This window comes from Perognathus longimembris, chromosome 8 (assembly GCF_023159225.1).
Source record: "Perognathus longimembris pacificus isolate PPM17 chromosome 8, ASM2315922v1, whole genome shotgun sequence".
NCBI lineage: Eukaryota > Metazoa > Chordata > Mammalia > Rodentia > Heteromyidae > Perognathus > Perognathus longimembris.
The window spans coordinates 65,746,155-65,756,522 of record NC_063168.1 but is presented as its reverse complement, the minus strand read 5'-3'; the positions used below and the strand labels follow the sequence as shown (position 1 = coordinate 65,756,522).

The 10,368-nt window shown below is 36.6% G+C and overlaps 1 protein-coding gene across 1 annotated transcript in view; it reads left to right on the top strand.

The window, feature by feature from the left end:
* The first annotated feature begins 1,173 nt into the window (after nt 1–1,173).
* Tdrd15 (tudor domain containing 15) overlaps nt 1,174–10,368 on the top strand; it is a 101,181-nt gene continuing 91,986 nt past the window's right edge. Inside the window, exon 1 of the mRNA XM_048352231.1 lies at nt 1,174–7,399. Coding sequence (XP_048208188.1) covers nt 1,174–7,399 — 6,226 coding nt within the window. The remainder of the gene's footprint in view (nt 7,400–10,368) is intronic.

Below are 10,368 nucleotides of genomic sequence, written 5' to 3'. Positions count from 1 at the left end.
CAGTCAAGGAGGAGTTGTACTTTGTTTGCTCATAGTAGGTAGCCATTTATGTCTGAAATTGGGTGTGATATGTTCTTGGCTATGACAAAATATCTGACATAAACAGCCTGAAAGTACAAAGCATTTATTATCACTGACAGGTTTAAAGGTTACTATCTGTGGTCAACTATAGTTTCTGGACCTCTGGTGAGGTAGGAAATCCTAGGGAAAAGGCCTGATAGTGCGCAGTTACTTACTTCATGGCTGCCTGCTGGAAGAAAGGAGATATAAGAACCACGGCATGCATATCTTTTCAGTCACTGATGAAGTCAAGGTCTTCATGACCTATTCACCTCTCAATGATTGGATCCCTTAACCATGTACCAAGCCTGCAATACCTAAGCCTTTTAGGGGATAAGACTTCCTCTCCAAACCATAACATTTGGGAGTATTTTATTCTTCATGAATATTTGTCTTATCATTTTTAGGTCCTTTGACCTGGAGGTTAGCATAGAAATAAAGTTCTCTACTATAGCAAAGGATTTCTCCATTTTGTGACCTGTCACACTAATGACAAGACCTGAATATACCTAACTTGCCTCAGTATCTTTCCACTCTTAGCTTCCTTTACTGTTACCTAGTCCTTCCCTTATTGTTCTTGGTCAAAGAGGTCCCTGGGGTTTCATACTGATGCTGCTAGGGTCTGAATCCTCCTAATTAACATTGGGCAGAGAGTGCAAACTGTGTGTTCGCTAGTTGGTTGACATGCCATTTGCTCTTGTTTCTTTTCATTGACTCCATTGAATTATAGATTTTTCTAAGGAGTTTGCATAAGGGAAGGTCCCTAGTGAACCTTGTTTATCCCCTTCTATAATACCACATCTAACATGGAGTAGAAATTTGTTTAGGTTTTGGGGAAGTAAAGGTATTCCTATTACTCATACCTGTATACATATGTGTGCATCTTTGTTTTTTCAATAAAAATTTCTAACATAGAGAAAGAAGTGAACATAAATTTTGTTTTTATTACCAATGTCTTGTCTAGTATATACAACTTTTATGAACAAGTTTACTTTGATGAAAACACAACTATTTTAAAAATGTATATGTAAAATTTATATAATGTTAATTATGTTTAATTTTTCATCCATCTGGTCCAGAAGCTAATTATTGTTTATTTTTCTTTTTTAGAAAATGGATTCCACATCTTTCTTACCAACATTTTTCGATGTGGACTTGACAGTATCACATATTGAATGTCTTCATAAGGATATTCTGGTGAAATTTCAAGGCAGCTATAACAGTGAATGTCAGTTTGACTACCACATATTGCAGAAGGAAATACAGCATATTTCAAAACTGAAAAATAATGTGGACATTGATGAATTTTGCTTGGTGGAAGAAAGAGTAACTGGAGAATGGTATAGAGGAAGAGTCATGGAAAAGAAAAATGAACTCTATACAGTACTCCTGATAGATCGTGGTGAAAAGCTGAGAGTTGATAGTACTCATGTTGCTTCAGCCTGTGAAAATTTATTTGAGCTCCCACCACGGGTTGTATGTGGTTATTTTGCCAACATCCTTCCAGTTGGGGACAAATGGTCTCCTAAGGCTTTAAATTATTTCAAATCATTAGTAGGAGTGCAACTGAAAGGTTATGTACAAGCTATTTTGCCTCTGCAAATGCTGCTCCTTGAAGTGCCAAAAGTTATATCTGGGGCCCTTGAACTTCAGTTAGGAAGATTTATTGATGGAGATTCATTTCATCTTATTGTAGAAATGTTAAAAGAATTCCATAAACAAATGCCAGACTTACTACAGCATAAAGGATCTGTATTGTCACTAAGTAATAACAGTTCTTCACTTGACGTTCAGCATGTTCTGGATAACTTACAGCCATCTTTGTCAGTAGGAAGTTTTGAAAATATCAAGGTATCATCTGCACTGAGTCCAGGTAAATTTTACTGTCAGTTAATTAAATGGATCCCAGAGCTAGAAAATTTGACAGTGTGTATGAATTTGCATTATAATATCACCAGTGAAGACACCAATCTCACTTGTGATAATTTTGGACTACTCTGTGCTGCTAAAAGGAGAAATGGACAGTGGTATAGAGGAATCCTTCAGGAACTCCTGCCCAATAATCACATAAAAATTTGGTTTATGGATTATGGGAGTACTGAGGCTGTACCCTCTGTTCATGTAAAGAAACTGAAACAGGATTTTATTTTATTACCACTGTTTTCATTTCCGTGCTCTCTAACATATTTACGTAGTCCAGACAGAGATGCTAGAAAACTTCAACTGAGTGTGTTCAAGCAAGCCTTATTAGGACAAATTGTATATGCACACATCGATTCTTTCAGTAAGGATGAGCATTTGTATTATGTGACATTACAAACTCAGGAATCTGCAATTAATTCCAAAGGTCTGCTGAAGACTGTAGGTGTACAAGCGAGTTGTTCAGCGTCTGATTCAGAAATCTCCAACATCTTGAATGAGACAAGTGTTTCTGTTGTAAACAGCTTTGCAGTTGATGGTGTTATTGGAAATGATGAACAGCTGATAGATTGTCTAGATAAAAAAGACATTTTAAGATCAGGCTTTCCTATTAAAACTGTTGAAATTGAGATAGAAGCAGCTTACATTGCGTTCGTAGTGTATGTCCTAAACCCATCAAATTTCTGGGTACGCCTTAATGACCATCAGAATGATTTTCAAGCTATAATGAAAAACATAAACAAGCATTATGATCTGTGTGAAAATGATGAATTGATTCTAAGAAATCCTGAACCTGGATTATTCTGTTGTGCCCGATATAGCAAGGACAGATGTTTTTACAGAGCTGTCATCACTGAAGTTAATGGTCTTAAGATTACTGTTTATTTTTTGGATTATGGAAATACTGATTCCATCCCATTTTTTGATGTAAAGATTTTGCTTCCTGAGTTTTGCAAGCTTCCTGCCTTAGCTGTTTGCTGTTCACATGCACATCTATTTCCTGTGGAAGATTTATGGGTAAAGGCAGCAATTGATTATTTTAAAAGAATTGTTTTGAACAAAGCAATTTTGCTCCAGGTTATAGCAAAGAAAGATGACAAGTACATGGTGAATATTCAGAGTCTTGAAGCCTCAGAAAATATTGATGTCATCTCTCTTATGTTACAAGCTGGATATGCAGAATACTGGGAAATAGAACCACAGTGTTTCCTAAAGTCTGTAAGCAAATGTTCTGTGTTACATTTACATTCTAAAAACAAAGTTAACATTGCAAAAGTCCTGTCTTCCCTTCTTGAAAGACCTAAACCTAAAAACTACCAGTCCAAGAAGCTGGAAGAAAATCTCTCATCTTTGCACAAATTCCCAAGTTTAAAAAATCCTTTTCTCCTGACCCCTCCTGCCTTATCACAGCCTTATAAAGAATGTATGTTTAAGCCAGGAACAGTTCTTGAGGTCAGATGTTCTTATTATTATGGCCCAGTTGACTTTTCATGCCAGCTTCAATGTAAGTTAGAAGAACTAAAATTTCTAATGGACAAAATTCAAGCTTATTATAGCACCCATTCTGACCCTTATGAGACCGGGCAGGTTGCTTGTGTTGCTAAATATTCCAAGGATGGGAAGTGGTATAGAGCTGCTGTTTTGAATCAAGTATCAAAAAAAGAAGTTGACATATTATTTGTTGACTATGGTTACCAAGGAAGAGTTTTAATTAAAGATCTCTGTGCCATTAATCCACATTTTCTTTATTTGGAAGCCCAAGCCTTCAGGTGTTGTCTTAACCATTCAGTTGAGCCCAGGAGCTGTAAATTATTTGACTGGACAAGAGAAGCATCCAGAGACTTTGGAAATTTTATTTCTTTATCTAGAGGGTTATTGACTTGTATCATATATGCCTTAGTTCTTATACATCCTAACTGTTTATGTAACTTGGTGGATTTATGGTCATCATTTGCTAGTGCAAGAAAATTTAAAATTAATTGTGGCTCCACACCATATAGCATGCTATCAAAGCCTCTCCCCTTATCATTTAGTTTTTATAGCTACTATTATTCTTCCTTTAATATAAAAGTTGGAAGCGAAGAAGAGGTCTATATATCTCACATATATAGTCCCCAAAATTTTTATTGCCAGCTTAGTAGAAATAATAAAGACCTAGAGATGCTAGAGAAAAAAATAGCAGAGTTGATTAGCCTCAAAAATTGCCCAAAGTATGATTCTACTAAAATGAGATTGTGCATCTCAAAATATGTAGGAGATGGTCTCTCATATAGAGCTTTAGCAAAGCCAACAGATTCATCATCTGACCTTCTTGTGTATTTTGTGGACTTTGGAAATAACCAGTTAGTAGAAAAAAACATGTTGAGGGCCATTTCTAATCAGTTTCCAGAGTTACTGTTCACACCCATGCAAGCTATTCAATGTTTTTTGTCAGATCTTAGAGATACAGATATCCCGGCAGAAATCAATAGCTGGTTTGAAGATAATTTTGTGGGGAAACGACTAAAGGCTGTAATATTATCCAAGGAACCAGATGGCCAGTTAGGTGTAGAATTATATGATGAGTATCAACATATAAATCATACAATTAAAATGTTACTTAATGCTTATGGAAAAAAGCATTCTGACCAAGCACAGTGTGTGAAAGAGAGCAGTAAGTTAAGTGAGAATAAGAGACTTGCCACTGCTTTGAATGGCAAAATAGTAAATACTTATCACCATGATGTGATAAATAAATCCAGTCCACTAACATGTCCCAAAAATAAAATGGATCAGTTAATGTATCCTAAAGGTATACATGCCAGCCTTGGGAAGCCACTCGTGTCTTATACAATTGAAACTACAACAGAAAACCAAGTGAAGACGTCATTTAGTGATAGGCCTAAAAATAAAGGCGTAAAACCCATCCTTGGCTCAGCCCACGTTGCTGATGAAAGTGATGTGGATCTGAAGTCAGGAAAGGTTGTATCACTGTCATTTAACAGAGACTTAAATCCAGCAGCCTCCAAAAGCCCATGCAAGTTTATGAGACCACAGATCAAAGACCTTCCTCAGCTCCATGTTCCCTTGAATGCCCAGGTTAAAGGGTATCTATCAAATATCAGTCATCCTGCAAGTTTCCATATTCAGCTTACTGAGAACGAAAATGTCATCACCAGACTTGAAGATGCTCTAAATGAAAGAAGAGCAGATCGAGTGAAGGAGCCAGGCCTGGCTGAACCTCAGGTGGGCGATATTGTAGCTGCAGAATACTCTGGCGACAGTGCCATTTACAGGGCAGTTATTAAGAAAATTTTGCCAAGGAATTCTTTTGAAGTGGAATTTTTTGACTATGGCAATACTGCAATAGTAAATATAGCTAACATTTATGAAATCAAGAGAGAATTCCTAACTATTCCTCAGCTAGGAATCCATTCTTTTCTTAGTGGAGTGAAGTGGCATGAGCCTGAGGAGATTTGGGACAGCAAAACTGTGGATTATTTTGCTTCCAGAATAAGGAACAGGATTGTTTCTTGTGAATTTTTGAAGAAGTATGGTCACAAATGGGAGGTAAATATAATTTGTGACGGGAAATGTGTCACTAGTGAACTACTGAAATGGACAACTTGCTCGAAACTACAGAAGATGGTATCACAGGCCCCTCTCATTCACTCTCAGAAGGTTAGCTCAACTGATGATAATGCTGCGAAGGCCCAATCAAACCATTATGAAAGTTCTCTGCTCCTTCAGCCATCTGGGCAACAGCTGGTTAAAATTCCTTCTGAAATGTTCAAGCCTTGCCAACTTGAAAAAGCTGAAGTACTTTATGTTTCCAAGAGTGGCAGATTTTATGTGAAGTTATCCAAAAATAATAAAATTTTATCCTACTTAACAGGGTTAATTACCAAAGAAGAAAAACGACCCTCTTTCTTATCAAGGGAGAACATTGAAAAAGGCTTGGAATGTTTGGCGCAGTCTAACAAAACTTACAAATGGTACCGGTCCAAAGTAGAAAAGAAGTGTGTTGATGAGAAAGTGCTTGTTTTCTTAGTAGATCATGGTAGGTATGAAATAGTGTCTTCAAGCAATACCAAGTTACTTAGCAATGAAATCAGAAATATTCCAAGACAAGCTGTGCCTTGTAAATGGATTTGGTTAGAAAATTCCAGAAAGATGCCATTTCCATTCACTCGGTGCTTATTTGCTCACTTGGAAGTGAGCATCCTTTTCCTGAAATATTTAGACCCTGCTTGGGAAGTTGAAATTTTGGTAGATGGCATGTTACTTATGGAGTATTTAAGTCTGAATATAGTTCAAGTTGGAAAAAGCAAAATTCAGTCCACAGGAAGTATGTTCAAAGTGCAGACTCTCTTGTCACCATGTGTACGGAGGTCGTTTCCTCAAGCACCACTCCGAGAGGGTAGGCGGTACTCTGGGATCGCCACTGCTGTTTGTGATCCTTGGGACTTCAGTGTTCAGTTAGAAGATTCTTTCGATGCAATGAAACATGTCTTCATGTTGCTTTCAGATCTTCCAGACACCTTGCAAACACTGCCCAAAGAGCTGGTAATTCCTGGTTCTAGTTGTTTGTTCAAATATGAATCAGAAGATCAATGGAACAGAGTAGAAATCTCTGGAGTCTCTGATAAGTGTTTGCTTCTTGTGTTGATCGACTATGGATTTTCTATTTATATACCTTATTCAGACATAAATAATCTTAAGGCTGCCCCAGAGGAGCTTTTGAATTTGCCACGGCTAAGTTATCCGTGCTGCTTGGATGGCGTTGTACCTGCCACAGGAGAACACTGGAATGAAGAAGTCACAAGTTTTCTTCAGGAGTTTCTAAGCAAACAAGGCCTGGTTTTTGAGCTTAGGGAGTGTGGCTCTGAAACAAAGCTGAAAGTAGACGTCCTTCATGACAAAAGTAGTTTGGCAGATATATTAGTTGCAGCAAGTCTTGCAACATATTCTAAGGATTCAGCTCATCTTGGAGCTCCAATTACTGAATCTACTAAGATCCAACATAAATTTCAGAGTAAACCTATTTGCCCATTGTTGGATCAAATTTGTGATAGAGAAGATACAAATTGTAGCAGTAAGACTCAAAAGTTGAAAAAGATACCTATTAAGAGGAAAGATGTCTTTAAGAGCCTCTTAAGTAGAAGGCATACTAGCAAAAAGTCGCATTCTAGAAATTTAACATGGGGAAATAAAGTTGATAGTAGGAAACATAATGGCCAAGGACTCATTATATCTGATACATATGAAGCAGCTTCATTCTGGGAACTGCCTAATCACTTGAAGAATAACATCCATCATTTTGAAAACCATTTTGAAAAAGCACTCACTGAAGGAATACAGAAAAATAACACAATGGACTTAAAAACTGGAATAAAAGCATTGGATGTAAGTGAAGATACTCTGTCAAGAAACTTAAAAGGCAAGTGGCTATTTTCTTTAAAAATTTTATCAGCATAAAGTAGTTTCATTGTGGTATCTACATAGTGCACAGAATGTACTTTGATCAAATTTGTCTCATGGTTATGCAGATAGCCATTTTCAAAAGTAGTTTCTTTTCTATAGATTGATTTTGATTGTTTTTCATATACTGAAGTTGTCCAAATTAGAAATATTTTATCACACGAAACCTTACTAGAAACTCTGAAGAAGTAGGTAAAGTAGGAGTGATCATTTGGATTATACAATGCTGTTGAATCATCTTTACCTTTTTCTTCTTACTGGCAGAATTGAGATTTGAACTTGGGGCCTTGTGCTTCCTAGGTGAGTGCTCTTCCACACGAGTCACATCTCCAGCCTATATTTACCTTTTCTGAGTACTAAACTTTTCAGAATATTGTGGAGGATTTTAACCACACTGAATGTATGCACTCATGATATTTTACAAATACTTCTGAGTTTCACAAAATTCCTGAGGTCCCTAGACTTCAGGTAGATCAGTCTTGATATTACTAGTTAGCTTCCTGGATTCATTCTGAAGAATGCATTTTCCATTACATGAAATATATCTATTTTTTTTTTACCCAGTATGCTGTTGGCATATTGCTCAGCTAGTTAAAATTTATAGAATAAACTATAGCTTAGTTTCTATTAGACACCAAGCTGATTTTAAAATAGTGTTAAAACATTAACTTTTTATATTCTATAGGATTGTCTGATTCTGCTTACGTGTATATTAATTTATTGTACAGATTCATTCCTGTGGATTTTGTAGGCTATGTTCTTTTTAATGATCACTTGTTCTGATTTCATAAATAATGTTTGTTCCATATTACAACTAGATTCATAACAGACTAAACCCTGAAATATGTGAAGATGTCATGCTTTTATTGATGTACTGTTAGAAAGTGTTTTACTTAAATTCATATTTATGTTTTTATAGGGAACTGATAAATATTTCAAAACTTTCTCTGTTTCTTCTAACTTTTGAATCTTTTATCATTATAGTAGTGATTATGGTTGTGAGGGGGCAGCTACTGTGTTTTGAGTGATTGCTATGTTCTATTCACTACAATGAGAGTGCGTTATCACTCATTTAATCCTTACCACAATCTATAAAGTAGGTTGATAGTAAGTGGAACTCATTAATCCCCACTTCGGATTCTTGATCACTTTAGAGAGTATGAGAAGAATAAAGGTTCTCAACAAACAAAGCAAAACACAGTATTGAAAAATATGGTCAAATGAGCTTACCAGTACAGAATTGAAGAATGATTTAGACTAACTGCACAAGCATAGGACAGATGGTCTTCAGACCAGGGCTACCCAAGTACAACAGCCTGTCTTTCTCTCACAAAGGAAGGAAGAGGCTAATCCAGTATGTGCCCTACCGGACATTGCCTTGTTCCTGAAAGCCTAAGTAAAGAAGCAGAGAGACAGGGAGTGTTAGTCTCTGAGGGGAAAGAAGCATCCGGAATGAGGAAAAAGCATTCTCCCTCAAGCTTATCATCACCGCCTTGTGGTGGAGGCTCAGGGAAATTAACTTTGTCTATGAATATAAAGCTGATAAGTACAGAACTGACGATATCTACGCTTGCTTTTATTCTTCTGACTTTAAAAAAGTAGATGACGTGAGGAAAAGAATATAAACTCTTTTGTCCTTTCTGATCTCTTAGTGCTTTTATCACACAAAGAATCACTACACTACATGACTTCAAGTACTAGTAGTTATTGTAAAAGCTGCCAGAGAACCAGGTATTAAAATATATTTCCAAAATTAAAAAATTTAAAGTCCCAGTCCAGTAAATAACTTTGAGACAACTATAAGAAGCATAATCCCGCAGACTACAAATAAGTTCCTATACTTGCTACATAGTTTTTAAACAAAGCAATCCTCTCAAAGAAAAAAAAAACTGGTTTAATTTTCTTGACTACCAAACTCCTATCACCTCTACAGTTCTTCCAAGGGCAATATATATTTCTACTGTTGCTTATTAGTACTGCCTGCAGCTATGGAATATAGAACAGAATGATTTTAGTTGTTTCTTTTGGTTGAAGACACCAAAAACAAAACACAGAAATGCCTGTTAATCATTAAGTCCAACAAAAGAACCCAAACACAGTCTCAGCCTTTGCTTTGGATTGTAGTAAACAAAGGAAGCTTTGAAAATAAGATTCTCTCTTTAAAATGCTTTCTTTTAATGGATAAGGGGACACAGCATTATCATGGGGATTTAAAAGTTCCTTCGGTGATTCTCACAGCCAGTCAGAATTGTGAACCACAGCCCCACAGTGTACTGTGGGGGTCTCTCTGAATTATTGTGCAAGAGAAAATATGTATGAAAACACTTCTATCACTAACCAGTTTGGAGTTTGCTTATTAAAAATTCACTTAAAATTAGCCACAGAAATTCTGTGCTAAACTTAATTCAGAGTAAATATACGAGTAAAACCTCATCTGAGGGGCTGGGGATATAGCCTAGTGGCAAGAGTGCCTGCCTCGGATACACGAGGCCCTAGGTTCGATTCCCCAGCACCACATATACAGAAAACGGCCAGAAGCGGCGCTGTGGCTCAAGTGGCAGAGTGCTAGCCTTGAGCGGGAAGAAGCCAGGGACAGTGCTCAGGCCCGGAGTCCAAGGTCCAGGACTGGCCAAAAAAGACCTCATCTGAGAAATGGCCAACCCATATAAAGATATTATTTCATTTCTGGCCAAATATTGTTCTATAGGCAGAAAAAGAGGCCCTCTATGTTTAGAAAAGACGTTGTGTAATTTTACACTAGTTTCAGTGTACTTTTGCCTTCAATATTTAAATAGTCAAGGTAAGTGATTTTATTTTGACTCATTAAAAAATTTCTATTCTTTACTGCAATTTTAAAGGTGATGTACAGAGGGATTATAGTTACATAAGTCAGGTAATAAGTGAATTTCTTTTTGCTCTCTCCAGTTT